This window comes from Oryctolagus cuniculus, chromosome 18 (assembly GCF_051225735.1).
Source record: "Oryctolagus cuniculus isolate XC-2025 breed Fujian yellow rabbit chromosome 18, ASM5122573v1, whole genome shotgun sequence".
Lineage (NCBI taxonomy): Eukaryota > Metazoa > Chordata > Mammalia > Lagomorpha > Leporidae > Oryctolagus > Oryctolagus cuniculus.
In genome coordinates this window covers 29865944-29893329 of record NC_142884.1, presented here as the reverse complement: position 1 = coordinate 29893329, position 27386 = coordinate 29865944, and the positions used below count along the sequence as shown (strand labels likewise).

General features: G+C 56.2%; 1 protein-coding gene and 2 long non-coding RNA genes across 11 annotated transcripts; 2 read left to right on the top strand and 1 right to left on the bottom strand.

Moving 5' to 3' along the window:
* Window positions 1-10047: 10047 nt before the first annotated feature.
* Window positions 10048-21783, bottom strand: C18H19orf12 (chromosome 18 C19orf12 homolog). 9 transcript variants are annotated; one of them, XM_070062023.2, is made up of 4 exons: window positions 21193-21783; window positions 17077-17247; window positions 10745-10997; window positions 10048-10157 (listed from the first exon to the last, which is right to left on the bottom strand). In XM_070062023.2, the coding sequence occupies exons 2-4, from the start codon at window positions 17234-17236 to the stop codon at window positions 10139-10141; spliced, it is 432 nt and encodes a 143-aa protein (XP_069918124.1). In that variant the 5' UTR covers window positions 17237-17247; window positions 21193-21783; the 3' UTR covers window positions 10048-10138. The 9 variants fall into 9 exon arrangements, with proteins under 9 accessions (XP_069918124.1, XP_069918127.1, XP_069918123.1 ...); XM_070062026.2 differs by lacking the exon at window positions 21193-21783 and adding an exon at window positions 20745-20947; XM_070062022.2 differs by lacking the exon at window positions 21193-21783 and adding an exon at window positions 20751-20928.
* On the top strand, window positions 17247-19907 carry LOC138846417 (uncharacterized). The gene is made up of 2 exons (XR_011383893.2): window positions 17247-18253; window positions 18570-19907. It is a non-coding gene; the product is annotated as an uncharacterized LOC138846417 (long non-coding RNA).
* On the top strand, window positions 21765-25677 carry LOC138846415 (uncharacterized). The gene is made up of 2 exons (XR_011383890.2): window positions 21765-22793; window positions 25463-25677. It is a non-coding gene; the product is annotated as an uncharacterized LOC138846415 (long non-coding RNA).
* The last annotated feature ends 1709 nt before the right edge of the window (window positions 25678-27386 follow it).

The following is a 27386-nucleotide window of genomic DNA, read 5'->3' as shown; positions in this document are numbered from 1 at the left end:
AAACCTGGTGCTCAGGGTGCCTTGGGAGGCACATGGGGTAGGTGCAAAGCTGACTGGACAAAGGCTGCAGGCCCTTCTGCAGGAGGGAGCACAGGGGCTCAGAAGGACCGAGGGCTTCCAGGATTCGCTTTGCGTACAAGCATCCGCGTCCTCCCCATCAGGGCCAAGCCCTTGTGCGTATTGATCAGCTTTCCAAAGGTCAAGGAGTAAGCAGTTAGGAAATCAATAAGTCTTCCAAGACACATGGCTGGGGAGGCAGCCACCACCTGGGCCATCCTCCCATGGGACTCCTTGTTTTCTTTTTCTCTCTCCTTTGGATTGAGGTGCAGCCTGCCTCCAGTGCAGTGCGCAAATCTAGCGTGCAGCTTGGTGAGACTGACACAGCGACAAGTGAGTGCCACCCACAGCCGCAGTGCTCTGGAAGGCTCCCTCTACCCCGCCCAGAGCTATCTGCCTTCAAGGAACAACTACTTGTTGTTCTGATCTCTATCCTGAGATTTTTTCTGGTTTTCTTTTTAAAACCTTTGTATGCAGGTATTTATACAGTTCATGGGAAAATGGATTTAGAAGAAGTTGAGGGGCCAGCACTGTGGCACAGTGGGCTAAGCCGCTGCTTGCAGTGCTAGCATTCCATATCAAAATGCTGATTCGAGTCCTGGCTGCTACACTCCCTACCCAGCTTCCTGTTCACACACACGGGGAGGCAGTGGATGAGGGCCCAAACCCTTAGGACCCTGCCACCCACTTGTGAGACCCTGAAGGAGTTCCCAGTTCCTGGCTTCAGCCTGGCTCAGCCCTGGACACTGCAGTCATCTGGAGATGGATGGAAGATCTCGCTCTGTCTCCCTCTATCTGTCATTCTACCTTTCAAATGAAAATAAATCTTGAAAATGTCTGCTTTGCCACAAAAGAACTTTGAAATCAATGCATAGTTTTTTTTTTTCATAATATGCATTTTCCATGAACTTTTTGAAGACCCCTGGTATAAATGACGTCCCACTGTAGCTATTGTTTTGCTCTGCCCTCCTTTGCTGGACGTTGCGTCTGCGAGACTCCTCCCCGCTCTTGTGGGCACGGGTTCTTTACCAGCTTGCACTGCGCTATTCTGTGATAGGAACCCTCTGCAAGTTCTCATCCATTCCACCATGGAGGGACATTTGGGTCGTTCCCACTTTGAGTTTATTTTGCACACATTCCTGCAGACGTCTCTACTGGACCTAAACACTCATCTCTGCTAACCAGAAGTGGAATCACTGGACGTGGAGCATATCGACGTTGGGCTTCGGTGGGTGCAGAGCTTGTGCGAGTGCACACTACCCGGCAGTGTGGAGTTCCAGTTGCTCCACTTCCTCACTGACACTTGGCTTCATCGGTCCTTTTCACCGTGATCACCCAGCCGGTTAGGGAATGCGGCTCTCAGGTGCTGTCCTGTAACCAGAGCTGTTCCTGCAGCTCACGGGCAGGAGGGTGCCTGGGCCTGAGATGGTTCCCAGGCCAGGCCTGGTTCCAAAGAGACAGCTCTGTGGGACGCATGGGTTAGCACTGATGCAGAATGAAAAAACTGCTGACTTTATATTTATCTTATATTCTATAGAATAAATTTTATATTATATAAATATATTAAAATATATTGCATATATAATAATTTTTATAATATATAATATAATATATTTTTCATTATATTTTATTTATTTATTCATCCAGCAAATATTACATTATTTACATTATCCATTTGGCATGCACTGGGGAGAACACCATGAACAAAACAGACAAAAAACACTCCCCTTCTGGAAGAATTAAGGAGGCAGACAATAAATATAAAAGTATGCTATTAAAGAAGCCCACAGGGCCAGTGTTGTGGCATAATAGGCTAAGCCTCCACCTGCGGTGCCAGCATCCCATGTGGGCCCCGGTTCCTGTCCCGCCTGCCCCTCTTCCGATCCTGCTCCCTATTGATGCATCTGGGAAAGCAGCAGAGGGCGGCCCAAGTGCTTGGGCCCCTGCACCCATGTGGGAGACCCAGCAGGAACTCCTGGCTCCTGGCTTTGGCCTGGCCCAGGCCTCACCGTTGTCGCAGCCGCTCGGGGAGTGAACCAGTGGATCAAAGATGTCTCTCTCTCCTTCTCTCTCTGTATTTCTGCATTTAAATAAATAAATCTTTAAAAACAGAAAAAGTCCAGGCAATTTCACCCCACAACATGGCACTCTGGTTTGCTGATTTTTTTAATTAAACGCACTTGGAGAGCAGCCGATCCTGGAGGGGCCCTCACGGTGACAGCCTCTTAGCTGCCTGAAGACCCACCAGAGAAGACAGCAATTACCCCTCTCCTGAGTTTTGATTAACTGGACACCTGTCTGCAGGGAGGACAGCAGATGTCAGCACAGCTGGACAATGTCACGATTGGACAGTTCCGTCTATTTTTTAAGATTTTTTTATTTGGAAGGCAGAGTTACAGGGAGAAAGAGAGGGAGAGAGAGAGAGATCTCCCATCCATTGGTTCACTTCCTAAAAGGCCACAACAGTTGGGCCAGGCCGAAACCAGGAGTGTGGAGCTCCATCTGGGGGAAGAAGCAACAGAGGAGGGAGCAGGTGCAGCCAATGAGGCAAGGGGAGGCCCAGCAAAGGGGGAGCCACCGGCTGTGCCCAATCTGTCCATGGTCAAGTAGAGCTGACCCTGGGTGTGGCCGCAGGGAGGACAGGGGTGGCCTTGGTAAGAGGTCCACGGGTGGTAGGAGCAGGGCTGGAGGGGTTGGGAAACAGAAGGCAAGCTGACCAGAGCGAGACTGGAAAACTCACTGGAGAAACCCACTGTGAGGGAGCAGCTGGAGGGCAAAGGCATTTGTTTCTCTTGTATTTGTTTATTTGAAAGTCAGAGTTACACAGAGAGAGGAGAGGCAGAGGCAGAGAGAGAGAGAGAGAGAGAGAGAGAGAGAGAGAGAGAGAGAGAGAGAGAGAGAGGTCTTCTATCCGCTGGTTCACTCTCCAGTTGGCTGCATTGGTCAGAGCTGCGCCGATCTGAAGCCAGGAGCCAGGAGCCAGGAGCTTCTTTTGGGTCTCCCACCCAGGTGCAGGGGCCCAAGGACTTGGGCCATCTTCTACTGCTTTCCCAGGCCATAGCAGAGAGCTGGATCAGAAGTGGAGCAGCCGAGACTGGAACCAGTGCCCATATAGGATTTGGGCACTGCAGCAACAGCACCGGCCCTTATGCAAGTTTTTTAGACAAAGGTACTTGAAAGATTTTGTGCAAAAGTGGAGTGAAAAGGTAAGTTTATTTTAGTGCAAACGATTCTGAGGTCCGTGCACAGATTTTTCCCAGCACACATTCCCGGTAAGCGTTTGGAATCCACGCACCTGTTCTGGGTTCTAGGCCCTTGTCAGATGCATCCTCTGCAGTTACTGTATTCTAGCCATGGCTTGTCTTTCACTTTCTTACTAGTGCCAGAACACAAACGTTTTTAATTTTGATGAAGTCCCATATGCTTACTTCATCCTTTGTCACTTGTGTTTTTTTTAAAGAGCAAGGTCAGTTTATAGAAACGGGAGGAGAGACGGGCTCTGTGGGTGCAGAAGTGGGCAGTGGGTATTCTCTTCTGACCTGTGAAGCAGGAAACAGGCCACCACCTGAGAGGGGACAAAGAGGAAGGTGTGGAGCCCCAGGAGAGACGAGGTTAGAGGGAGAGGCACTGGACTGGGCAGCTCTTGTAGCCCTGCTTTCTTAAGGTAGCCAAGCAGGCTACGTGGGGAGAAGTACCAATGAAAACAGGAAGAAACGAGGATTGTTAAAGAAAATGGACTTTCTTACACTGGGGTGAGGACATAACCCCAAAAGCAGAGCGGCCATCACACCTGAAGTCCCTGTGCTTGCTCAGCAGCCTGGCAGGTGGGTTCAGCCCACTCCCGGGGGCAGCTCAGGGGAATCCCCCTGCCCTGCACCAAGGGGCCGTGAGGTCCAATAACGCTGTGCTGAGAAGATCCTGGGAGGATTTTTGGAAACTCCGCATCCAGAAAAATTGCTCACCAGTTTCCCAGAAGAGGGAGGAGGGGAGAACAGGAACCCCTGCCCAGGTCCATAAAAACCAAAGTGTGAGTGCAGACTGGGCTCAGTTCTCTCCAGAGACGCCCGCCTGGACTAGCAGGAGAACTCTCTCCATTGCTTCCCTTCATTAGCCCACTGCTCTCTGTCTCAGGTCTGGATTCCTTCCTGCACGAAGACAAGAACCTGCAGTTAACAGTTTGAGTGCACTGATGGCAGACTGAAAGTGAGGCCAGCCGTGGGCATTTGGCCTAGCGGTCGGGACTCCTGCATCTCACACTGGAAGGTCTGGGTTTGAGCCCTGGCTCCACTCCCGATTCCAGCTTCCGGTTAATGTGACCCTGGGAGATGGCAGGTGATGGTTCAAGTACTTGATTTCCTACCACCCATGTTTGGAGACCAGGATTCAGTTCTCAGCCCCCAACTTGGCCAAGCCCTGGCTATTGCACACATCTCCGAAGTAAATCAGTGGATGGTGTCTCTCTGTCTGTCTGTCTGTCTGCCTCCCCCCCTCCCCCTGTCTCTTAAACGGAAGGACGAAAGGAAGAAGCAGGGAGAGAGGCCAGGTGATGCAAGCAGGTGTCTTTCCTTAGTGACCCCCAGCTTGGCAGGTGCAGTGGGAGGGAGGGGACTCTGGCAGGGGCAAGGCTGGATCTCAGAGGCTGCAGCAAGACACTCTCTCCCTGGAGATGTGCAGGCCCACCCAGGAAGGAGGGCTTCACTTCCCAGCTCGACTTGACCCCTCCAGGCAGAGGAAAATGCCCTTGCCCCTAAATCTGATTAGCTCAGGCTGCCGTAACGGAATACCGCGCACTGTGTGTCTTAAGCTGCAGAAAATTGATTTTCTCACCATTCAAGAGACTGAGTGCCCACAATTGAGGTGTCAGCATGGTGAGGTTCGAGCAGCGGCCACCTCCTGCTCCTCATGGAGTCCTCATGTCCAGGAGGGAGCAAGCAAGCTGCCCAGCACCTCCTCTCGTAAGGACCCCAGTCCCATGAGGAGGGCCCCATGAGACCTAACGCTCTCCCTCAGTCCCATCTCCAGCCGCAGTCACGCGAGAGGTTACAGTGTCAACCCGGGAGCCACAACCCAGCCCCTAGCACCTCCCAACAGACAACAGGGACAGAGGAAGTTCCTGCCCCTTACAGGAAGCCGCTGTCTCCTTGACCGCCCAGGTGGGAAATATGGCAGCTGCAGGCCACATGTGGCTTGACACCTAGCTCGTCAGAACTGAAACGTGCTGTTCTCGTTAAATATGCAGCATATTCAAAGGCTTCCTGTGAAAATGTCTCATTAGTAATCTCACGTTGATTGCATGCACAGATGATAGCATATGGGGTTAAATGAAGTATATTGTTCAGCTAATTCCACCTGTTGGCTCTCACTTCTGAGAAAGGTGGTTATCAGACCATTCAAGTGGCAGATGGGGCTCCTGTGTGCACTTCTATTGCATTTCCATTGGGTAGTGCCGCCGTCAGAGAGGGCCCCACGCCCTCGCACCTCCAATGCGCACAGGCACAAGGAACCCGGGCTGTGCTTTGGGACTTAATGGGATGTGGGCAGCACCAGGCTGTGGCTGCTCTCAAGTCATGGTGGCCTTGAATGTCCCTGGGAGGCAGACCCAGAAGTTGGAAGTGTGTGTCCAGCTCTCCAAAAGTCTGGCAAAGCTGGTTTCTGTGTGGTTTAGGAACACATAAACAAGTCACATTTTTAAAAATATTTTTTAATTCATTTATTTGAAAGGTAGAGTTTCAGAGAGGAAGAGACAGAGAAAATCTTCCATCTGCCGGTTCACTCTCCAAGTAGCCCCAGTGGCTGGGGCTGGGATGGGCCAAAGCCAAGAGCCTAGAACTCCATCTGGGTCTCCCACGTGGGTGGCAGGGGCCCAAGTACCTGAGCCATCCTCCACTGCTCTCCGAGGTGCGTTAGCAGGGAGCTGGATCGGAAGCAGAGCAGCCGGGACTTGACCAGCGCTCATATGGGATGCCAGAGGGGCAGGCAGTGGCCTAACCTGCTGTGCCACAACGCCAACCCCATGACTCGCATTTTAGACCTCAGAGCCCCCTCAGCACGAGATGTCCACGCTTTGCACTCTGCCCCCTGCGAGCCACAGTGTCCCAGGCTGGCAGTGCCCAGAGCCACCAGCGCCACTGTGTTCCTCCCGTTGCTCCCAGGCACACAGGTATGACTGTGTGGCCGGCCGCGCCACTCCAGGCACCTGCCCACTCCTCACTGTTGCAGGGGCTCCCGTGTCCCACCACTGCCCACAGTCACAGTAACAGCGCCCCTGCCGGCCAGCTCTGGCACTGGCTCCCTTTCTTCCTGCTATTGCAAACAGCAGCGCTCTTGGTATCTTTGCTTCTTGTCCACTGCAATTATTTTCTTGGGATGCTTTTCTGGACGTGACATTGATTGGCTGAAACGTATACACAATTTGATGGTCCCTGTAAATTCCCCACAAATCACTCCCTAAACACCATGTCCTCATGTATCCCTGCATGGACATGCGTGTGTGTGTGTGTGTGTGTGTGTGTACACACAACCCTGCCAGCTCTGGGCTTGATCACTTGTATTTAATTTTTTTCTCATAAACTGGCACAGATACCTGCTAGATATCACACTTGTACTTAATTGATACTGAGAATAAGGAAAGTCCTCTTACAACCCATGGCTATGTCAGTCGTTTGGAAATACCTCTCAATCTCCTCTACTTACCAGAATTTGGGGGGTCCCTGTGGCTGACCTGGAGGCTGGGACCCCCAAGCCTCCTCCCAGCATGTTGACCCCAGCAGGGGCTCCCCTACACCTCCAGAGGAAGCCTGGGGTTTCTTAATTGCCATTCTTTGGTGGCTCAGCATCCAGCGGCGTTCTGCTTTAAATGTAAAAAGGCTGCGGGACACAGGGCTGATGCGGGAGCTCAGGCCCCTCCCTCCGGAGGCCAGACCTCTGGGGCCAGCGGTGACCAAGGGGGAAGGGCGGCCAGGCAGTGCTCCGCTCGCCCACGAGGGGGCGCATCCCAACCACGGACGGGAGGACCGGCGGGCCGGCCGCCGCCCCCTCTCCCCGCCACACCCCCGGCCGGATGCCGGCAGGAACTACAGCAGCTGCCAGAGAGCACCTCGCTCGGCGCTGTCCTGTGAACCCCCGAAGCAGGTGAACAGCAGACAGCCGGTGGACGGCTTTGCTCGAGGGCACGGGCGGCCTGCACCGAGGTGGCCTGGTCACCCTGGCACCCTGTGGCCGGCCCTGGGCGATGGTGCCCGCTGCGAGGGCCAGGCCCGCCGCACGGGGACGCTGGGGCGCGCAGCACCACTGGGCAGCCTGCTGCGGGGGGTGAGGGGCTCTGCAGGTCCCGGGAGGGCAGCAGCCCCGCCACAGGCCTGTCGACCCCATTTATAACCCAAAGACAAAGGAAGCAAACCTGGACGGCGGCGATCACCCACGGAACGAGGCTCTTTCGGCGCAAGGGTGCAGTGAGTAGGGCGCCCGCAAACCCTGTTGTTGGGGGAGGAGTGTTGCCCGAGGGGAGGGATGTCACAAGGAGGATGCCATTTAAGACACCAGGCCCCTTTCACGGCTCCTGACCCCACGGCCCACTAGTGTACAGGCTGCGAGGCAGCGGTGATGGCTCAAGTAATTGGGTTCCGTTCCCCACACGGAGAGCAAGATTCAGTTCCTGGCTCCTGGATCAGCCCTGGCCCAGCCCTGGCCATTGCAGGTATTTAGGGAGTGACCCAGTGGATGAGAGCAAGTTCTCTCTCTCTCTCTCTGCCCTCTCCAATAAACAAATAAAACAGGGAATGGTGCTGTGGTGCAGCGGGTAAGGCCACTGCCTTAAGTGTCAATCTCCCATATGGAGGCCGGTTCCAGTCTCGGCTGCTCCACTTCTGATCCAGCTCTCTGCTATGGCCTGGGAAAGCAGTAGAAGATGGCCCAAGTCCTTGGGCCCCTGAGCCCATGTGGGAGACCCGGAGGAAACTCCTGGCTCTTGACTTCAGATAAGCCCAGCTCTGGCTGTTGCAGCCATCTGGGGAGTGAACCAGTAGATAGAAGACCTCTCTCTCTCTGCCCCTCCTTCTCTCTCTGTAACTCTGACTTTCAAATAAATAAATCAATCTTAAAAAAAAAAAAAAAAAAACCAGACTAAAAACACTTTGAGAGGTAGAGTTATAGACAGTGAGAGGGAGAGACAGAGTGAAAGGTCTTCCATCTGCTGGTTCACTCCCCAGTTGGTTGCAACAGCTGGAACTGAGCCAATCCTAAGCCAGAAATCAGGAGCCAGAAACCTCCTCCAGGTCTCCCACATGGGTGCAGGGGCCCAGGCACTTCGACCATCTTCTACTGCTTTCCCAGGCCACAGCAGAGAGCTGGACCGGAAGTAGAGCTGCTGGGACATGAACCGGCGCCCACATGGAAGGCCAGTGCCACAGGCAGAGGCTTAGCTCACTGCACCACAGAGCCAGCCCCAAGACACTTCTTTTTAACTGCCCGCTTTTTAATCCAGTAATTTCATTCTGATGACGCCCAACTGTGCTGATCTAAGCCATGCAGAGAAGTCACACAAAGGGGTTCACTCAGCATTGTGACAGTAAACACTCGCAATGGGAAACACCGCCGGGGATGAGGGCAGACCCCGTGGAACACTGCGCAGCCCTTGCCAAGGTTTCCGGGGATCTGAAACTACGTGGATGGTGCTGTGTAACGGTGATGGAGATGTGTGCCCCAAAAGGCGAGTACAGTAGGGATGCAGATGTGTTACACATACACACAGGAAAGATGCCAACTTCATTAGCAGGGGTTCTTGGGGTGCTGGAATTTGTACTGAGTTTTATTTGACCAGCTTTTTCCAGGTTTTCAGCAATAAACGTTGACAAAGGAAACGTGCAAGGCTACTGTAAAACCGTTAAGAGAATGCGTAAGTAACGGCAGTAGTGGCTGCCTCCAGGGTCTGCTGGGGAGGGAGGCGCCTTCCTCAGTTTGAACCCTCTGGCACCTTGTAACAGTTGTGCCAGGCCAATGTTCGCTATCCAAAAACAAATAAATCCATCTTTGCAAAGACACAGAAATGTAACCCTCCAGGGCCGGCAGGGGGGCTTGCAGAGCGGGCAGAGCGCCTGGGGCGCATCCAGGAGAGCACAGCAGCAGGGTGGGGGCACACAGCTACCGGGCCACCCCCAGTCCTGCCTGTCCACGGTCGGGGCCCGGCCCACTCCTCTGGGGTGTTCTTCCCGGGGAGAGGGGCTCCCTGGACACAGGACCGCGGGACTGCGTCTGCCCTGTGCGGCCTGGCCCTGGCCGTGAGAGCAGTGGCCAGCTACAGGAAGGGAGCGCCGTGCAGCCCCGAGCGTCCATGGAGGAGGGCTTGCAAGCCAGCGCAGAACGCGGCGTCTCATTCAAAATGAGAAAAAGGTCTTCATCCTGAACCTGAAGACTTTATTGTGCCTACGCTACCGAGAGGTCAACCTCATGTCCTCAGAAGCTAACACACGGCCGCGTGCAGCGCAGCCCCACTGTGGGTCCCATGGGAGGGGCTGTGAGGGGCTCGCTAGGCAGGACGCACAGCCGTGCTCAGCTGTGCAGCCCCTGCCCCCAGCCCCGTCCACTCCAGGAGTTAGGTGCTAGGGCTCCTGACCAGGGACGGGAGAGGCCGCTGGAAGAGCAGTTTCTCCCACAGAACCAAAGGCTCGGTCCTGCCCGGATCACCATGGGTTAGAGTCCGCTTGGAAGACGGCCTCCAGGCCTACCGGACCCGGGAGAGTGCCCAAGGCCCTGCCCTGCCCCAGGGCCTGGGCCCCCACAGGATACTCTCTGATTGCCAGAAGGGGCTGGGGGCTGTGTGCACAGTGGTGGCAGCACAGGGGCCCCCGGCCAGCTGGGGAGGCAGGCGGGAGACAGGCATGGGACTCTGGGTGGAGGAGGGGAGCTGTCTTCATTCTGGAACTTTCCCTGTTGTCTCCCACGAAGGCTTTTGAATGTTAGAGATGCTGTACACAAAACGCGTGGGCAAGTGTCTTCAGAGGAGAATTTATTGTCACTGGAGCACGGGTCAGGGCAGTCCTCGGGCTACGGACATTTCTTAGAGACGGCTTCTGAACCCACCGCTTCAGAAAGAGCAGCGCCTCCTAAGGAAACGGTTTCATCTGAAACGCGAACTCAAGCGTGACCAGGGTTTCTCAGGGGGGAGAGCTGGGTGTGCAGCGAGCGGGAGCAGGGCCCACCGCGCCTCATGCTTGCAGCTTGGCTCAACAGCTGGCCCCCTCCTCTGGGAAGCCGCTCAGGAGTCAGTGGGCAGGGCGCAGCACGCCCGGGAGGTAAACACGATTCTGGCACAGGTCGCTCGGGGTCCTGAGACCCTGGCCGGAGGGGCCGGTTCCTGCACAGGTGCTTGGAAGAAGGGAGGGCGAAGGAAGCGTACTGGGAGCACGGGGACTTCCTTCAGACGCCCAAGCACCTGACAGGGAACGCAGAAAACTGCCTCTGAGGCCTGAGATGGACGCGCCCTTGCTTCCCAACGGCTTCCGGGTCAAAGGGCCGCCAGGGCACGCTGGTAAGTAATTTCTAGAACACGTCACAGTACAGCGGTAGCCTCTCCAGCAGGAGACCCCACTCCGGGTGGAGGCTCCCCCGGCACCCTGTGGCACCCCGCAAGCCCCAGGGTTATCTCAAGGCACAGCCAGAGTCGCCGGCAGGGGCGGCCTAGTCCTCGTACCGAATCTCCGCCCGTAGCTCCTTGGTGATGTAGCCCACGAGCATCGCCAGCAGCTGCTGCTGCAGGGCCTCGCTGCCCATGACCAGCGTGGTCAGCTGCACGGCGTCGGCCCAGTCCAGGTGCCGGATGATGGCGCTGGCCTCGTTAAACAGCTTCTGCTGCTCGGCCGGGGGCAGCTCCAGCAGGATCTGCGGGATCGGCTTAAACTGTCCACTCGTCATCCAGGCGCCCAGCAGGCCCCCGACGGCACCCCCTGGAAAGCAAGGACGGGGCGGTGAGCGCAGCGGGGCTCAGCCACGTGCTTGCTCCGCGGGCAGCAGGGAGGCCCGAGGTTTAGGCCATCTTGGCTCCACCTGGCTCCGGCAATTGCCACCCAAGCCTTAGGCGCCGCACTGACAGATGCAAAATGAAGTGCGGGCCGAAGTCCTCTCCCACAGCGGAGGGCGGCCCCACTTCCCGCGCCATCTCCCTTCATGCAGTGGGGAGGCCAAGTTCCCTCCGTGGGGGTGGCTGATGCACGCCCTTGAGCCTAGGAAATTTCCAGTGCGCTCAGGAGGTGACAGGACCCTGGGGACAGATGAGGAGACGCTGTTTTCTTAAAGCGACACTCTTCCTAAAACCCCTCCAGGTTCCATGAAGAGGAACACGCTCAATGCGGTCTACTATTTGCCTGCCGCTGGACGGGATGCAAACCTATTCCCCAGTGCGGGCCTGCTTTGCAGGGGCTGGAGCATCCGTGCAATGCTGTGTGCTGGGGGAAGGGCCCTGAGGCTGGAGTCCAAACCCAAGTAGCTTCAGGGGCCGGGCCGGTGCCCAACAGGAGTGAGGCGGGCACTGGGGGCCTGTGCCGACCTCGAGAGCTGGGCCCCTGCCTGAGGGGGCAGCTGCTCCCCCAGGCCAGCCAATTCCTGCCACACACAATACCGGGTTTGTATCTTTAGAATGCCTCAATTTTAAAATATCAGCAATCAGATATATTTAATGTTGCAGCCATCTGGCCTTTGTGAGTCACCCTGGAGAACAGTGTGTGAAAAGGGAAACAGACTTCACAGTGGAAAAACCCAACGTGCGTGACCTTCCCCAAGGGAGCCAGGCCGGCATCGCCGGGGTGCCAAATGGATGCCGTGTGCCCTGGGGTGATGCAAGGGAGGACCGTCACCTCTGAGCAGACTTCTTTCCCAAGGCCCACGACTCCAGTCTAACCATGAGACACACAAAGGACAAATCAAACACCTGCCCGGTTCCTCCCCTAACCGCTAAGGTCACGAAAGCAGGAGAGTCTGACCAGCTGGCACAGACCAGGGGAGACTAGGAAACAGATTATAAGCACTGTGGGATTGTGGACTGGAACCTAGAACCAAACAAGAAAGGATCACCAAGCAAAACCTGGTGAAATTTGGGGCTGGCACTGGGGCGGAGTGGGTTAAGCCACCACCTGCAGCACCAGCATCCCATACAGGCGCCAGTTCAAGTCCCAGCTGCTCCTCTTCTGATCCAGCTCCATGATAATGTGCCTGGGAAAGCAGCAGAAGATGGGCCAAGTGCCCCTACACCCACATGGGAGACCCGGATGAAGCTCCTAGCTCCAGAGTTTGGCCTGGCCCAACCCTGGCCATTGTGGCCATCTGAGGAGTGAACCAGTACATGGAAGATCTTTTTCTCTCTCTCGCTCTCTCTCCCCTGTTCTAACTCTGCCTTTCAAATAAATAAATCAATCTGTTTTTAAAGGGTTGAGGTTCAATTCTTTTTTTATTACTGATTTCAAAGTCAGAGTTACACAGAGAGAGGAGAGGTAGAGGTAGAGAGAGAGAGAGAGAGAGAGGGAGAGAGGTCTTCCATCTGATGGTTCACTCCCCAATTGGCTGCAACAGCTGGGGCTGCACTGAGCTGAAGCCAGGAGCCAGGAGCTTCTTCCAGGTCTCCCACGTGGGTGCAGGGCCCAAGGACTTGGGTCATCTTCTACTGCTTTCCCAGGCCATAGCAGAGAGCTGGATCGGAAGCGGAGCAGCCGGATCTTGAAACGGTGCTCATATGGGATGCTGATGCTTCAGGCCAGGGCATTAACCCACTGTGCCACAGCACCGGCCCCAATAAATCAATCTTTTTTTTAAAAAAGAGAAGAAACTGCCACTTGCGATACCAACATCCCATACTGTAGCACTGGCTCAAGTCCTGGCTGCCCCGCTTCCCAGCTCCGTGTTACTGTGCCAGAAAAGCAGCAGCAGATGGTCCCTGGCATCCAGGAGAGACCAGGATGGAGGTATGGGCTCCCGGCTTCATCCTGGCCCAGCCCTGACCACTGCAGCCATCTGGGGAGTGAACCAGCACATGAAGATCTCTTTCTTTTGTCCCCCTACCTCCCAGCTGCTCTGCCATTCAATAAATAAATCAATCTTAAACAAACCAGTGAAATCCAAATCTCAGTGGTTAACAGTAATGTTTTGACAAATGTACCATGATCCTTGTTAACATTAGGGTAATTAAACCTAAGTGAGAGATACGTGGGAATGTATTGCAGCTTCCTGTCGATCTACTATTCTTCCAAAATGAAAACCTTATTTTTTTTTTTTTTGACAGGCAGAGTGGACAGTGAGAGAGAGAGAGAGAGACAGAGAGAAAGGTCTTCCTTTTTCTGTTGGTTTACCCCTCAGTGGCCACTGCGGCCGGCGGGCTGCGGCCGGTGCACCACATTGATCCGAAGCCAGGAGCCAGGTGCTTCTCCTGGTCTCCCATACAGGTGCAGGGCCCAAGGAGTTAGGCATCCTCCACTGCACCCCTGGGCCACAGCGGAGAGCTGGACTGGAAGAGGAGCAACCGGGATAGAAGCTGGCGCCCCGACCAGGACTAGAACCTGGTGTGCCGGCGCCACAGGTGGAGGATTAGCCTAGTGAGCCACGGTGCCGGCCGGAAAACCTTATTTTAAAAAGTGCAGCATGGGCCAGAGAGAACCCACCGAGGGCTGACTCAGACAGCAGGCAGCAAAGCCCCCGCAGAAAGCCACGCGGAAGCCGCTGCAGGGGGCACCTGCTCTGGCCTGAGGCAGACACTTGCAGGGTCCACCTCAAGTCTCCTTTTTACTTGGAAGGCAGAGTTACAGAGAAGGGGCAGGGGGAAGAGCGAGATCTTTCATCCACTGGTTCACTCCCTGAGTGGCCACACTGGCCGGGCTGGGCCAGCCAAATTCAGGAGCCAAGAACTCCATCTGGGTCTCCCCTGTGGGTGGCAGGAGATAGGCAGGCAGCTAGTCTAGGACCTGCTGAGCTGAGAGCACCAGTAAGCCACGAGCCCCCACCCCACGTGTAAAGCTATCCTCCTCCTTGTCAAAGTGCCCCTTTCATCCGGAACTTGGGAGGAAGGTGCCATGAAGATATGCACAGTAAGAAACACAGGGAATTTTATGGAGGCATCATAAAACTCCCAGGTGGCTTTATGCCTGCAGAGGCACACACCCCCACCTCTCAGAAAAGAGGCCAACAACTTGGGGAAGCTCTCTCTGCCACAGGAGACAAGCAGAGGAGAAACTGGGGTGCTGTTTCCTGTCCCCCACCCTTTCCTCCTTTTTAAAGAGTCTTTTTTTTTAATGTATTTGAAAGAGTTACAGAGAGAGAGAGGAAGGGAGAAAACAGAAAGATTAGTGATGGGATGGGACCTAGGGAGGGATTAACTGGACAGCAGAGAGGATGTTTTGGATGATGAAACTGCTCTGTTGGGGCTGGTCCTGTGGTGCAGTGGGTTAAAGCCCTGGCCTGAAGCGCTGGCATCCCTTATGGGTGCCGGGTCTAGTCCCGGCTGTTCCTCTTCTGATCCAGCTCTCTGCTATGGTCTGGGAAAGCAATAGAAGATGGCCCATGCCCTTGGGCCCCTGCACCCAGAAGAAGCTCCTGGCTCCTGGCTTTGGATCAGCACAGCTCTGGCCATTCAGACCAGTTGGGGAGTGAACCAGCAGATGGAAAACCTCTCTCTCTCTCTCTGTCTCTACCTCTCTACCTCTCTCTGTAACTCTGTCTTAAAAAAAAAAAAAAAAAAAAAAAAAAAAAAAAAAAAAAAAGGCCGGCGCCGGGGCTCAATAGGCTAATCCTCCACCTTGCGGCGCCGGCACACTGGGTTCTAGTCCCAGTCGGGGCACCGGATTCTGTCCTGGTTGCCCCTCTTCTAGGCCAGCTCTCTGCTGTGGCCAGGGAGTGCAGTGGAGGATGGCCCAAGTGCTTGGGCCCTGCACCCCATGGGAGACCAGGAGAAGCACCTGGCTCCTGCCTTCGGATCAGTGTGGTGCGCCAGCCACAGAGTGCCGGCCGCGGTGGCCATTAGAGGGTGAACCAACGGCAAAGGAAGACCTTTCTCTCTGTCTCTCTCACTGTCCACTCTGCCTGTCAAAAAAACAAAGAAAGAAAGAGAGAGAGAGAGAGAGAGAGAGAGAGAGAGAGAGAGAGAGAGATCTTCCATCTGCTGGTTCACTCCCCAGTGCATGCTGCTAGGGCTATGCCAACAGAAGCCAGGAGCTTCTTCCAGGCCTCCCACATGGGTACAGGGGCCCAAGGACTTGGGCCATCTTCCACTGCTTTCCCAGGCACATTAGCAGCAAGCTGGATGGGAAGCAGACCAGCCAGGACTGGAACTGGCAGCCATATGGGTTGCAGGCATGGCAGGTGGCAGCTTTACCCACTACACCAGGGCACCAGCCCCCCTTGTCTCCCTTTGGGCCCACTGCCTACTCACAATGGGCATTTCTCTGTGTGGGGCAACTCGTGCTCATGAGTGTGTGTGTTCGCTTTCTCCTTTTCAATAAAACTTTATCACTTTGTGCATCTTACACATGCATGTGCTTAGATTGCCTCTCCAGGTGTATGGCTAGAGCATGGAAAAATTAATAATTCACTCTCCCCCTTCACAAGCACTTGTGCCACCTTCTGCTGCTTTCCCAGGCACGTTAGCAGGGAGCTGGCTCAGCAGCGGAGCAGGTGCTGAGCATCTCAGGTGGCGGCTTAACCCGCTGCCCCGCCACGCTGCCCCAGCCTCAAGTCGGAGGCTGGACGCTGCTCCTGGACAGGGTGCACCAAGTCTCCTGAGGGGAGGAGCATTTGGGGAAGGCAGATTTACAAGTTCTCTGCGACTGTGCCCCAGGACCCCAGTGGAACGCTCGGAGCCCACGAGAGTCACACCGTGTGCACCGCACCTCCCCGAGAACAGCAGTATGTGACTCAGAGCAGCACTCAGTGCGCGGCGTCTCCGGGACATCCACCGGCAACTTACTAGCTCTTTGGAGAAGAGAATTCCTTTGTTTTCTCGGTAAAATGATGCTCCCCCCACCCCCTCCTCCCACGGTCAAGAGCTGGAAGCAGCAACTGCCCAGGTCTCTGCCAGCTTTTACTCAGTCCCAATGCAATGCATACTCCCAGAGTGGCCTCTGGGTGAGGCTACGGGATCAAACCACCCCAGGAAGCCCTCCCCTGCGCGCTCCCAAGGGGCTAAGAACCCAGCGTGCCACTGAGGAAGGAGGAAACGGCCTCCTCTCTTCCCTTGCTCGTTCGCTCCAGGAGTTTCTCTCGAGGGGAGGTCTGGGGCCGCCCGCACACTTACTCTTCCTGTCCTGTGGCTTCGCCCCAATGTCCTTGAATGTCAATCCTGCTACCCAAGGAGAGAACAGCCCAGGAAGCCTGGCCAGCGAGCTGGAAACAGACGCCAGCCTCGGCAGAAAAGCGGCCTCTCTCCAGCCCACATCCGTAGGAAGACCGGCAGCCGTTGGAAAGGCTTCCACCAGGCGGGGAGCTCTCCCCCCGGCCCCACACGGAGGAGGCACTGGGGAAACCCCTGTACCGCCCAAGGCAGCCCCAGGACACGAGCGAACCTGTGCTGCAGGATGCACCTGGGGCCACCTCCAGGGAGGCCTCCCCCAGCCCCTCCTCAGCTGCACCCTAGCCCAGGGGTCAGGCCACACCCCACAGCCAGGGCACAGCAATCCCTCCTGCTCCTGCCCAAAGGACACAACTTCATCCCAGCTCCGAGGAAGGACAGGGAATCAGCCAGAGCTTCATTCCCAGGTGGAACGGGCAGCCCAGGAGGGGCAGGTGACAGCTCCAGGGGTAGCGGCCAGCTTTCTCCCCATCTGTGGTTTTTCTGCACTTTCTGTTTTCAAAAGGAGGACACCAGCTGCTGCAAAACTCATCGTAAGGTGCTCAGCTTCCTCCCTGGTTCCTTTCTGAAATGACCTGGTGCTCAGGAGGCAGGGGCCCAGACACCCGGAGGCATCCCTGGGGCAAGGCGGGGGCCAGGCACCTTGAGCATGAACCTCAAAAACCCCCTGCCCCTGCCCAAGCTGCCTGGCCTGCGCTTACCCACGGCTAGTCCTGGCGGGCCGCCCACCAAGCCACCGACGAAGGCCACGGTGCCCGTGACCAGGGCGCCCCTCCCTGAGTGCTTGACGGCCGCCTTCATCTTCCTGTCCTCGGAGAGGGTGCATAGCAGCTTCATGATGTCCTCTACCATGACGGGCATCCTGGCAGGCCCTGGGGAAAGCCGAGGGGAGAGCACTCATGAGCGGAAGAGCCCCGAAGTTCTGGAGGGAACCACAGCCCCACTGTGTGCAGGCGGCAGCCCCACTGTGTGCAGGCGGCAGCCCCACTGTGTGCAGGCGGCAGTGAGACGCCCCCATCACAGAGCACTCGGGGCAGCAGCCAGCTACGAGCAAACAGAAGCAGCAGAGGGGACACAAGGACTCCTTTGCCCTCCGATTAGCTGCTGACTCGGGACAGATGAAGGCGCCACCCCGGCCATGGGGGTGCCCTCTCCTGCAGGCCGCCCTTGATGTCTGGCGGAGCCCAGGATGTCTCAGGATCCTTGTGGCCTCTTCTACGTGACGGGACGTCTGCGCTGACACCAAGCCGGGGAAGGGCAGAGGACGGGATCCAGGCCCACTCGGGCATTTGCCTGGCTGGAGGTGGGCCTCCCATGGGCTGCACACTCGTGAGGTGTGAGCAGGGTGGAGGCAAAGCGTCTGGGGCTGGCGTGCGGCAGACTCAGAGCGGCTCTAAATGACCTCCCTGGTACGGACATGCACCCCCAGCGTCCCCGCCCTGCTGCTCTTCAGAGGGGACAGCTCCACACACAGGACACTGACAGCCTGGCCGGGACAGGTGCTCCTCACCCCGCTCCCTGCCAGTGCACCCTGGGAGTCAGCGGACGACGGCCCAAGTGTTTGCACGCCTGCCGCCGTGTGGGAGACCCGGATGAAGTTACAGGTCCCTGGCTTTCACCCAGCCCAGCTTTAGCTATTGTGAGCATTTGGGGAGTGAACCAGCAGATGGGAGACTGATCCCCCTCTTTCTCTTTCTTTCTCTCTCTGCCCTTCAAGTAGCTGAAAATAAACATTAAGAAACATTCAGGAACCCATGAAGCAATCAGAGACTGAACACACCAAGAATCCGCAAGGGACTGGTAGAGTCTACTGCTCAGTAACTGGGTTATGCGACCTGCTTTGGAGCCGAGGAGAACCCAGAACCAGAAGTCTCTTAGGTACGTAACCCGGATCTCCCAGCCCTGGGAGAGGGCACCGAGTGTTCACAGCCACCATGTGTCCGTCCACACCCTGGTCCCAGAAAGGGCGGGGCAGGGCGCTCTCCATCTCCCCTCCTCCTTCCCTCTGATATCCTTGGCATCCATGACTCCCACAAGTGCCCAGGAGCCACGTGGGGCTGTGCTAACTACAGAGGGCCTGGGGAGGCGAGGTTCTGTACTTCTGACCCAACTGTGCGAGGCAAGACCCTAGGAGAGCATGGCCGGGGTGTCTGGGCCTTTGCTGAGTCCTCCTTCTTTCCCACACTGCAAACAGGCTTCTCCAGGCCTCTCCAGCCAAGTGAGGGGCGAAAGGCAATGAACAGAGAGGCCTCACGGGGTTGCCCAAGGCCTCGAAGACTCGGGCCAGCGGGTCCCTGCTCCAGCTGCCCTGTCCAGACGGCTCCACCGGCTCTTCCTCCTCCCTGGAAGGCAGCTGCCTTCCACTCCTCCAGTGGGCAAGGTTGTCCACACATGGACGTCATGACAACAGCATCGCTAATCACAGGGAAGGCGCTGGACCTAGCAGAAGCCACCCAGAAACAGGGAGCCGGAGGGCACAGTCTGGCTTGCCAGGTGGCCACAGCCCTGAAAAGCAAACAAAATGAGCCTTGCTGCAAACACGGATCAAGACACCCAGAGGGGCTGGCGCCGCGGCTCACTAGGCTAATCCTCCACCTAGCGGCGCCAGCACACCGGGTTCTAGTCCCGGTCGGGGTGCCAGATTTGTTCCCGGTTGCCCCTCTTCCAGGCCAGCTCTCTGCTGTGGCCCAGGAAGGCAGTGGAGGATGGCCCAAGTGCTTGGGCCCTGCACTCCATGGGAGACCAGGAGAAGCACCTGGCTCCTGCCTTTGGATCAGCACGGGGCGCCAGCCATAACACTGGTCAGAAAACTGCACATCCCACTGTAAGATACTGAACCATCTGCCAGCTTAGCTCTGGTTCATACCCGAGCTTTTCATCTGTCAACTCTCTAGGAAAAGAGGAGGCACAGCCCAGGCCCTGCCACTCTTGGCCTGCAGGTGCCCGGATGCCACTTCTGACATGGGTTTTCTATACTCTGGGATTCCACAGCAAGAAATATGCACACTTCACTCCCTGTAATCCCAAACCCACCTGGGCTGACAGAGCCTTATGGTGCTACTACCCCCAACCTCCACCAAGCCCAAGCAGGCCAGACCCAGGCACAAGCCTCAACCTCTGCAGACAGGGGTAGTGAGGGGTCGATGAGAGCATTGTGGCTGCCCCTTCATGTCCTTGCAAGAATCATTTCAGAAGTTGGAGCACCAAAAGACTCTTGTGGGGGCTGGCACTGTGGCTTAGTGGGTAAAGCCGCCACCTGCAGTGCTGCCATCCCATATGGGCGCCAGTTCGAGTCCCGGCTGCTCTTTTTCTGATCCAGCTTTCTGCTATGGCCTGGGAAAGCAGCAGAAGATGGCCCAAGTCTTTGGGCCTCTGCACCTGCGTGGGAGACCTGGAGGAAGTTCCTGGCTTTGGATCGGCGCATCTCCGACTGTTGTGGTCAATTGGAGAGTGAAGCAGCAGATAGAAGACCTCCCCACCCCCCTTTGTAATTCTGACTTTCAAATAAATAAATAAATCTTTAAAAAAAAAAGCAGATTCTTGTGGAAGGCAGCTTTGTAAACCCATCTCTGGAGCTCTTTAAAAAAAAAAAGTCTCCAGAGAGGGAAGCCAGCGTGTCCTCCAACCCCGAGGTGCTTGTCTGCGCATGGCCAGAAGGGGTGAAGAGGGAGGAAGCAGGAGAGCACTCAGAGGGGCACAGCCTCACGGGCAGTGTCGCCTCCACCCCCCAGGGTCACACCCAGTTCAGACTCAGATGTGTGCACAAGGCTGACCCGGGTCACGGGAAGCCCAGCTGTAAGGCACGAGGGAAGCCAATGCCAACTCCTCGGCCCCGTTTCTTGTACGAACGCCCTGTAGGCTGCAGGAGATATCTGAAATATATCGGGCCAGGTCACAGGGCTCTGCTTCTGCAATCCAGGGCTGAGGAGCGGCTGGACTCCCCCCCCACACACACACAGCCAGCCAGCCACTGCACCCCCACTGGTTTTGTAAAAGGCAAAAGCACTCGCCTGTGCTCACCAAAACTAATCGCACCTCCTCAACCGTTACCAAGCTTCCTGATCACCTGCCATTGGCAGGGCCAGGTGTGCTGCCCCCACGCAGGTGCGCTGCTCTGACACCCACGCCCCCCCCCACACCCAGTGACTGCGGGGGGGGGGCTGCTTACTGGAGTGCAGACCGCCCGCTCGTGCCTCAGTTTCTTCACATGGAAAACGCACGCACTGACACTCCGAAGGTCAGAAATACAGAACCTGGCCTCACCCAGGAACCGGACCCCAGCCCCCGCCCCCAAGCAGCCCCCAGGCCTGCAGGCCCCATGGGCCTGGGTTGTCCCCTCCCCACGCCGGCGCCGCGCCCTCGGCCGCACCTTTACCTGGGTGTGCCCAGGTTATAGGCCCGCTCCGCGCTCGCGGGGTGACCGAGGCCCGCGGCCCTTCCGAGCCCGGGACGGCCCACCCCGGCCCCGGCTCCTGCTCCCCACGCGCCCCGCCGAGGGTCGCACAGGCCCCGGGCGGCGGCGGCGGCAGCGGCGGCGGCGGCGGCCCTGGCTCGCTGGCCCCGCCTCCCCGCCTTCCGGCGCCGGCTCACGGGGTTTTCCGGGTCGACAGACGTCGGGTCGCGGGCATCCGAGTCCAGAAGCCGGGCCCAAGCCGGGGAGGTACCCGAGGGCGCGGGCCGGGACCCCCGCCCCCGCCCTGGCTGGCCCCTAGACTAACGCTGGGATCGCGGCTAGGGCAGGAGCCGAGTGCCTGCGGCCCCCAGGGACCCTACTGGGGGTGCCCCTTAGCCTTGCACCTGCTGCCTCCAGCACTCACCCTCGGTGCCACTCGGGGTCCCCTCCAGCCTTCCTGGTGCCTTAAGGGGTCTCTAGGGTGGAGCGCTCTTTCCTGGCCTCCCCAGTCTGGGCAGGGAGAGGGCACAGGGAAGACCGTCAGAAATGCCGAGTGCAATCTCTGTGCGTCTCAAAATAAATAAATAAATAAATAAATAAATGGAAGTTTAAGGAAAAAAAAAAAAAACAGAAGTGCCAAGTCAACATGGGTGACTGCTGGCCAGAGTGGACTTCCAGCTGGCCACAGTGTGTGCACAGGGGCCTCACGGGCAGAAGTCAGGCCAGAGCTGGGGTAGGGGAGCCTCATGGGAGCGAGCAAAGGGCCCGAGGGGGCAGGGCCAGGGAAGGCCTGGGGAGAGGAGACAGCCTGTTTCCAGTTCTGCCCAGCGCCCAAGCTCCGGTGCTGCTGGAGCCCTGAGAATCGCCCGAACCATCTCAGGTCTGAAAGAGACTTCTGGGGCTTTCCACTGCCCGCTCAGCCCGGGCTCCAAGCGGTCCAGTACCCAAGTGACACGTGGCAGGAGCTACACACACAGAGGTTGGTCTGCCCAGGGCTGCCCAGTGAGGAAGCCTCGGGGTGCAGACGCCAGCCTGGGCGTGTCCAGCCCAAGGCTCGTGCGTGTGCGTGTGCGTGTGCGTGTGTGTGCGCCCAGCACCCTGCCTGGCTATCCCCGGGGGCTGCTGGACACCAGAGGACCCCTGGCAGCCATTGTCACTGTATCGTCCTCTATCCCCATTATGAGGTTCTCCAACTCCGGGTTCTCCTGGCGTGGAAGGACTCCCTCTCTAGCCGGGTGGGAACTTTGACTCGCCTCTGCGTGACTTTCAAGAGTGAAAGTAAACTGAAGCTAAGAATAGCCCAGCCTGCTGCTGTGTCAGCCTGGGGGAGGCCGGCCCTGCCTCTGCCGCGGGCTCCCTCTGGCGGTACACGAGAGAACTGACTCCAGCCCCAGAGACCGGGTGTAGGGCAAAGATGGGGACGTGCTATACAGGAAACCGCAAAGTGGAAGCCCCGTGCAAAGGGCAGCGTGTGAAGTCCACGCGGGTGGCCAGCCCACGGCAGCCAGGGGCCTGCATCCTGCCACGAGAGAAGTCATAAAATGATTTCCCACGTGGGAGCCTGGAAGTGCAACACAGGATACAGCTGGACCCCTCGCAAACACAGGATCTCTGAGTGGAATTTTTTTGCGCCAGCCCGGCCCGCAACTTTGCTTTGGTAATGCTTACAGGGACTCGAGACGTTTCTTCAACATCTCCGTGCCTCGGTTTCCTTGTCTGGGACGATGTCTGTGGGCCAGGGAGGTCTCCCTGCACCCCCCATCCCTTCCACATGCAGTGTTGAGCACCCGCGTGGACAGGTACCAGGCGCACTCATCTGCTCAGGCTGCCATACAGAGGACCTCCGACTGGGTGGCCTGGAGCAGACACCACAGTTGGCTCGCTGTTCTGGAGGCTGGAATCTGAAACTGGGGTGTGGACAGGACCGTGCCCCCTGCTCTGGGCTGAATGCTACTGTGCCTGCAAAATGCCCACGTTCTAACCTAATCCCCGGTGTCCTGGCAGGAGAGGTGGGCTCTGTGGGAGGTGAGTAGGTCATGAGGCTCCCGCCATGGGTGGCAGTAGTGATTAATCATGAGGGCTCCAGCCATGGGTGGCATTAGTGATTAGTCATGAGGCTCCTGCCATTGGTGGCGCTTGTAGAAGTGGCCTGAGGGACTCTGGCTAGTGAGGCCACAGCAGGAAGGTGCCACCTCTGAGGACCCGGCCTCACCCGAGGTCCTGGACTCTCAGCCTGCAGAACTGGGAGAAATCAATTTCTGCTGTTTATAAATAACCCCGTGGGGGGATTTTGCTCTAGCAGACTGATCCACTAGGGTCGACTTTATGTGTATTTTGAAAGATTTATTTATTTATTTGAAAGGCAGAGGGAGAGGGGAGAGAGAGAGAGAGAGGTCTTCCACCCCACTGGTTTACTCTTCAAGTGGCCGCAGGCTGGACCAGGCTGAAGCCCAGATCTCCTTGTGGGTCTCTCGTGTGTGTGCAGGGGCCCAGACATTTGGGCCATCTTCTGCTGCTTTCCCAGGCGTGTTAGCTGGGAGCTGGATTGGAAGTGGAGCAGCCAGGACTTGAACAGCTGTGCAGATGGGATGCTGGCATTGCAGGCAGTGGCTTAACACAGCACCTGCCCCAGGACAATTTTTCTCAAAGGGCAGCCCCTTCTCAGCTTCTTTCTGGTCGCCAGCAGTTGGTGCTGCAGCTGCCTCTCTGCTTCTTCCGCCCCAGAGCACTCTCTCTGGGTCTTTGCGTCTGTGCGCGAATCTCCATCTGCTTCTAAAGATGCAGAAACACCACCTAATACCTTGCTTTCACTTGATCTCATCTGCAAAGACCCTAGATCCAAATGAAGCCACATTTACAACGACAGGGTTAGGACTTCCACATCTTTTTGGGCAACACAATTTTATTTATTTATATTCAAAGATTTATGTTGTTTATCTGAAAGAGTTAGATCGAGAGATCTTCCATCCACTGGTTTATTCCCCAAGTGGCTACCCCTTGGCCAGGGCTGAGCCAAGCCGAAGCCAGGAGCCAGGAGCTTCACCATCGTCTCCCCCATGGATGTCAGGGGCCCTAGCACTTGGGCCATCTTCCACTGCTTTCCCAGGCCATAAGCAGGGAGCTGGATGGGAAGTGGAGCAGCCGGGACATGAACCAGTGAGCATATGGGATGCTGGCATCACAGGTGATAGCTTTATCCACTATGCCACAACACCAGCCCCCAGGCAACACGATTTTAACCCATAACCCCAGGTATTCACCAAATGCCAGCTGTGATTATTAGAATCCAAGCCCATGCATGGGACATACATGTCCCCTCCGTGGCACAATAGGCCAAGCCTGTGTCAAGAGGGCCATGTGCCTTTAGGGAGAGCTTGGTTCTGAAAGGGTTGACGAGGAACAAGGTGGCTCTGTTACTGGTAATGATCTTGTCTGGGGCTTCATCACTGCTCTCCTAAATAATTAATTCATCTGCTTCCTTGGTGTTTACATCCTTCAAATATTTGTAGACGGTTATCGTGTCCCTGTAGCCATCACTTAGCAGCGCTCTCGGTACTCGCCGTGGTGTTGACTGTGTGTTATCATCAGGGTCTCGTATTATTAGTGCTTCCCCCAGTACACTCGCAGTCCCTCAGCTCCATCAGCACTCTGCGAATCTCCTCCGGTCTCTTTCAGGTGCCGAATTCCCTGGGATGGGACGTGGTCCATCAGGAGTGGAGAGACAAGGGATGCCTTGCAGGTCCTCTGGCCCCTCCCTCCTCTCTAATCCTCATCAATTTCCCCAAAGCCACATTAAAAAAAAAAAAAGATAGAGACTCTAAGTGAAACATGAAAACAGCGTGTCTCCAGTGCAGACACAGCCTCCAGACAAACCCTTGCTCACCAGCAGGTAGCCCTCAATTTCCTCTGTTAGAACGTGGCGGGGAGTGCCCCTACCCTCGACAGTGTGCAGACTGCATGAAGACAGGAGCCTTGAAGAGCAGGCAGGGAGGCCGGCAGGACCAGCAAAGCTTTCAGCCTCTGATTGGATCCCTGCGAAGCATTCCCAGGGGCCAAGGGTTCTAAAACGCTGGAAATTCCAAGGCAGAATTTACAGATGAACTTGACAGAGCTGAGATTCACCCAAAAATCTGTCTCCTGCAAGGATGTACCAAGGTGCCCTCCTTCAAAACCTACTCACGGGGCCAGCACTGTGGTGTAGCAGGTGGAGCCACAGCCTGTGGTGCCAGCATCCCATGTGGATGCAGGTTCAGGTCCCAGCTGCTCCACTTCCAATCCAGCTCTCTGCTATGGCCTGGGTAGGCAGTGGAGGTTGGCCCAGGTGCTAGGGCCCTGCACCTGCATGGGAGACCTGGAGGAGGCTCCTGGCTCCTGGCTTCGGATCAACAACAGCCAATTGGGGAGTGAACCAGTGGATGGAAGACATTCTCCTCTCTCTCTCTCTCTCTCTCTCTCTTTCTCTCTGCCTCTCCTCTCTCTTTGTAACTCTGACTTTCAAATAAATAAATCTTAAAAAAAAAAAAAAGCCCTACGCACGGATTTGAGTATTCCTGGTAAGGGCAGAATCCTGCAGCAGGGCCCTGGAATCACCTTGCATGTGCTCCCCAGGGGGCTCGGGAAGGCTGTGCTACTAGCATAGTTTTTCCCTAACTGCACCTTGTCTCCTGACTGCACCTTGTCTCCCTCCGTTTCAGATCCTGCTGAAGAGGTCTGTGCTCAGAAGACTTATTTGCAGGCTGAGAAGAATGGCTTTCAATGGTTCTGTTGAACATGCAATTCTCACGCAAGTCTTTCTATAATTATCCTGTTTCAGTTATAATACAGTTTCTGGAACAATAGGACTTTTATTGTATTGCCATATCTGTTATAATAGATGTTTTATTACAGAAAATTATGGTAGTCACTATTACAATTCTGAAGTTTTTATTTCAAATTGCATATAGGATGGAAATTTTTTCTTCTTGCAAGTAGTTTTACTTTAATGCTGCTGCAGATTTGGTGTGGTTTTTGTTTGTTTTATTTTATTTTTTAGGGTTTTTTTTTTTTTTTTGGTAATAGCCTTTCTTTCCTGTATTTGGGAAACTTGGGTCTGTTTGAGACTTTGTTCAAAGGCAGGATGCGTCTTCTCCAACACGCATCCTGTGAAGTCACCCCTGGCGTGTGTTTGCTTGGTGGCCTGTGGGACACACAATTCCTTACGAAAGTCACTTAGATCGTGAGTGTCAACTGCGTGGTTTGTGTTATTACTGACGAGATCCCGACAAACTTGGCATTCAATGAAGCTGACAAACTGCATTTTGAGGAGGAATTAAGGTCAGTGACGGTGACGACAGAGACGCTGAAACATCAGGTGCGTTCGGGCAGGTGTTTTCCTAGCGCAGGGCACAGTGGGAGCTGGAGATGTCCTAGCTTGCATGCTGAGCCCTGGAGAGCTGCCTGCAGGCAGGGCAGAGCTGAGACTCCAGGGCCTGTTTTCTGACCCAAGGGGGAAGGTCTTTGCTTCCAAGAAGAAGCCCCTCTGGGAAGGGGTGATCCTCAAATCTTGGACTTCGAGTCCAGCTTCAGGCCCAGGGCACATCTAAGGACTGTGGGAAGTCCCCGAATGCCTGCCCACAGCCGTCCAGCACCGTGAGAACCTGCCCTCTCTGCCTTAGAGTCTGCAATCACTGAAGGAAGGCTCCCCAATCCCAGAGCTCCCCAACCCCAGAGCTCCCCAATCCCAGATCAACAGAATCAGAACCAAGCTCCAGGCCTCTTGGCCTCCCAGCCACAACTCTGCAGCAGGAAGGAGCAAGGAGGAGACAGGAGCGAGCTGCGGGGGGCTGGCCCTTGGGTGCAGTGTGCCCTTGGAAAGGGAGGTGTTGCTGCAGGGGGTGACAAAACACACACAGGGGGCCAGGTTTGGGCTAACAGTAAAGCTGCTGGTTAAGGCACTGGCATCACACATCGGAGTGCCTGGGTTCCATACCCAGCTCTGGACTTCAGCTTCCTGCTGGTGCAGACCCGGCGACGCACTGGTGACAGTTCCCACTGTCCATGTGGGAAACGTACATGGAGTTCCTGGTGCCCAGCTCACAGCCAGGCTGCAGCCACTGTGGGCGTTTAGGAGTTAAACTCAAATGGGTGCTCTCTCCCTCTGTCTCCCAAACAAATCACACACACACACACACACACACACACACACACACACACAAGTAAATACAGAGAAAATCAGGGAGGAGAGGATTTCAGGAATTCTCCAGCGTGGAAAACCTTCCCACAGCCTGGAGCGCCTGGAGAGAGGCCCCTTGGAATTTGCAGGGCGTGCTTTTGATGCTTAGCAACAGTGAGGTCTCTGGAGTCTCGCCTTCTCCCCTACCCCATCCCCGCTCCCACCCTACAGGGGGGCTGTCCACTGCAGAATTCCAGCAGCTTTGGGGGAGCACGGGTCTGACTTCAGGGAGGAAACCGGTGGCGAGGGGAGCTGCTTAGCCCGCACTTGCTCTTCAGCGCCTCCTGCCGGGCGCCTGCCTGCAGTGCAGCACAGCGGCTGCACCCCGCGTCCCCCGCCAGGCTTGAGGGGCCCTCACCCCAACCTTCAGGCCTTGAACAGGGTGCCTTCGGGGGCAACGGGTCATC

Excerpts from the sequence above, each read along its gene's own strand:
- C18H19orf12 (XM_070062023.2), bottom strand. The coding sequence starts at position 17,236 with ATGCCCGTCATGGTAGAGGACATCATGAAGCTGCTATGCACCCTCTCC. Across the intron at positions 10,998-17,076 it reads CCCGCCAGGACTAGCCGTGG|GGGGTGCCGTCGGGGGCCTG; the intron begins GTAAGCGCAGGC and ends CTTGCTTTCCAG.